This window comes from Suillus plorans, assembly GCF_016647745.1.
Source record: "Suillus plorans strain S12 chromosome Unknown HD556scaffold_176, whole genome shotgun sequence".
NCBI lineage: Eukaryota > Fungi > Basidiomycota > Agaricomycetes > Boletales > Suillaceae > Suillus > Suillus plorans.
In genome coordinates this window covers 895-3,950 of record NW_024537560.1, presented here as the reverse complement: position 1 = coordinate 3,950, position 3,056 = coordinate 895, and the positions used below count along the sequence as shown (strand labels likewise).

At 47.4% G+C, this 3,056-nt stretch overlaps 1 protein-coding gene across 1 annotated transcript; it reads right to left on the bottom strand.

Annotated features, from left to right (window-relative positions):
* Positions 1 to 1,914: 1,914 nt before the first annotated feature.
* HD556DRAFT_1451965 (uncharacterized protein) lies at positions 1,915 to 2,720 on the bottom strand (the record flags this gene model as incomplete). Its single annotated transcript, XM_041308066.1, has 5 exons — positions 1,915 to 2,011; positions 2,058 to 2,401; positions 2,447 to 2,473; positions 2,527 to 2,563; positions 2,614 to 2,720. 5 exons carry the CDS (start codon positions 2,718 to 2,720, stop codon positions 1,915 to 1,917), a joined length of 612 nt encoding a protein of 203 aa, XP_041151768.1.
* Positions 2,721 to 3,056: the final 336 nt, after the last annotated feature.

Here is a 3,056-nt window from a genome sequence, read left to right as displayed (position 1 = left end):
TTTTCCCATGCGAGAGGAGACCGTTTCGACATGGAGCTTATGTTAAAACACATGGGCTCCCTCCTCAGTGGCACCACTAACCCAAATGCCCCAATTCGACCCCTTCATGCATCCTTCCATGATTTCTTAATGGACAAATCATCCAGCGGAGAGTTTTTCGTCGACTTGTCAAAGGTGCAACATGACCTTGCATTCGCGTCACTTCGAGTGATGGAACACAGTCTTCACTTCAACATCTGTGATTTAAAATCGTCATATCTACCAGACTCCAGTTTGCAAGTACGAGTTCAAACACGCATCCTTCCACATCTGTCATATTCCTCTCGATTTTGGACTTCGCATGTACAAGACACAACCTTCGATGAGGAGCTTGCAAAAGAAGTAAAATCATTCTTTGACAACGAACAGGTCTTTTTCTGGCTAGAGTCACTGGCCCTGATCAATGCGCTGAGCGATGCAGTTCCCACCCTTCCACTCATTTCCCAGTGGCTAAAGGTGAGTATATTGCTGCAGAGTATCCGATCTAGTAACAATGCAAACACAGGGCCATTCGGAATTTGAAGATGTCTCGTCGACTGCTATGGACATACAGAAGTTCATTCAAGTCCTTGGCGGCATCATTTCGCGCAGCACACCGCATCTGTATGTATCAGCACTCCCTTTCCTACCTGCTGACACTCCTCTATTGCGAAAGCTTTGTGCACGATTTCCGGATATTCTTCATGTGGCATCTGGACGTGATAAGAACTGGCCAGCTGTTCAATGTGTGCTCAGGGGGGCCATTGGTCTGGTTCATTCGGTCTCATTTTCGATGGACGGCACCTGCATGGTAGCTTGTTCGAATGATCGCACCATTCAACTCTGGGATCTAGCAACAGGGAAACCAGTCGGCAAGCCCTTCTTGGGCCATACTGAACTGGTCACCTCAGTCTCATTCTCGCCCGATGGCACTCTAATTGCGTCCAGTTCGAAGGACAGCACTGTCTGGGTGTGGGATCGTGTGACAGGGAAACCAGTCAGCGAGCCCTTCTTGGGCCATACTGATCTGGTCACTTCAGTCTCGTTCTCGCACGACAACACTCTACTTGCAACCTCTTCGACTGACATGACCATCCACGTGTGGGATCGTGCGACAGGAAAAAGTCGGTGAGCCCTTCTTGGGCCATGCTGGACCGGTCACCTCAGTCTCGTTCTCGCACGACGGCACTCTACTTGCAACCTCTTCGAATGATGAGAGCATCCACGTGTGGGATTGTGTGACAGGAAAAACAGTCACTTTGAACTATCTTTGTTGTCAGATGCAATGAACCATCGTCGGCGACGAGATGGCCTAGTCCACACGGTACTTTCCTCAAACTCATCTGTCTTTTTGTTCTCTTCTTGATCATCATCACCAAAATTCCACAACCTAGATATGGGAAGATAAGGTCATATCATGAGTCGGAATGTACCAGCAGCTCCAGAGCACCGAAACAAAGTCTTATATAGGAACTCATTTTTCAGCACTGGTCAATCATGATGACAATTTTCCGTCATATGTGAGATCATTTGATGGATGAAAAGCCGCATGCTGTAGACCTTAGCACCTGCTAGTACTTGCTGGCACCTTATCACACCTCACCAGACTGTTCGTGTTGTATAAGCACATATCATTGCAGTACCGTACAAGCATGTAGTAGACGACAAATTTGAGCATGGAAACATGTGAAATACAGGTATGTGTGATGCAACATGAAATGACCAGTGCAATTGCGAGTGAGAGTCTGTCCAGTAGTCGTGCATCATAACGAAAAATGCTGAGTCCGTTTGAAGCTGTGATGCGATGATAGCAAGGAAACAGGAATATGATGCCGCAGTGCTAAAAACCACATAGTCAGTCAAATAACCCAAGGGACATCAAGCACGTACTAAAGTCTATTCCGGCCCTTGCGTTTCCTCTTGCTGTGGTGGTGGTGGTGGTGGTGGTAGCCTTGCCCTTGCCCTTCTTGGTGCATCGATGGGGCAGGGACATCTGAATCATTTTCTGTCAGTGAGCTCTCATCATTGGACTCCATCACATTAGTCCTGCCACGCTTCTTAGATGTTCGGGTGCCAGTGCCTGAGCCAGATGGGATGGGAGCCAAAGGGAGGGTGTGAGGCAGTGCATCGCTAGTGCCTGAACCCGATGGGATGGGTGCCAAAGGGAGGGTGCGAGGTGGAGCTCAGCATCCACATTCGGAGTCACCACTGTGCTGAGAAGTTGGTATGATAGGACGTGGCTTGGGGATGGCTTTTGCTGGACAGGTGCAGGTTCTTCAATGGGAGGCGGCGTAGTGGCAGGAGTCGAAGTCATATTGATCACAGATGTATCAGAGCCAGGATCGGAAGGTAGGGTACTACCTTGCGCGTCTGAAGATACGGACTGAAATAGACATTAGCAAAATATCATTTATTAAAAATAACGAACCTTAAGTCGCGCTTCACAACTTGCAAACTGTTTTTGCATGCTGATCAAATCTTCTTCTTCTCGTTGTCATCATCACTAACGTCAAAGACTGGTATACCTGCCTTGTCGCCAAACAACCTTTGCGAGAACTCAGCAACGTGTGACAGATCAATACAAATAATACATACATATTCCACCACTCAAGTAATGAATCCGCCCATGTCTGATCGAATGGCTCTTGGATGGCTTGGATGATTCGGTAGTAGGCCTCATGATAGTCGTATTTACCATCCATAGCTTGCTATTTCATCAGTCAACCACAAATTTCATCACAGACGTCAACATTTTCGACAGTTCCCACAGTGCTCACAGCACTCACAGCAAACTTTCTAGATCTAAGCGTATCTAGGCGAAAAACACATGGCCCTACGCGGCGTAAGCGCAAACCACGCGAGTGGTGACCTGCACCAAACTGGTTCGGTGCATGGATGACTAACACTCTCCTATGAGCCCTATACCCTATGAAATCATTTTCTCTATGACTGAAGTCAGACTGAGGCTAAGGGAATATTTTTCGCTTTTTTCACTTTTACGAGTTTGTACGCGAGCGGACTGAATATTTTTGTACATT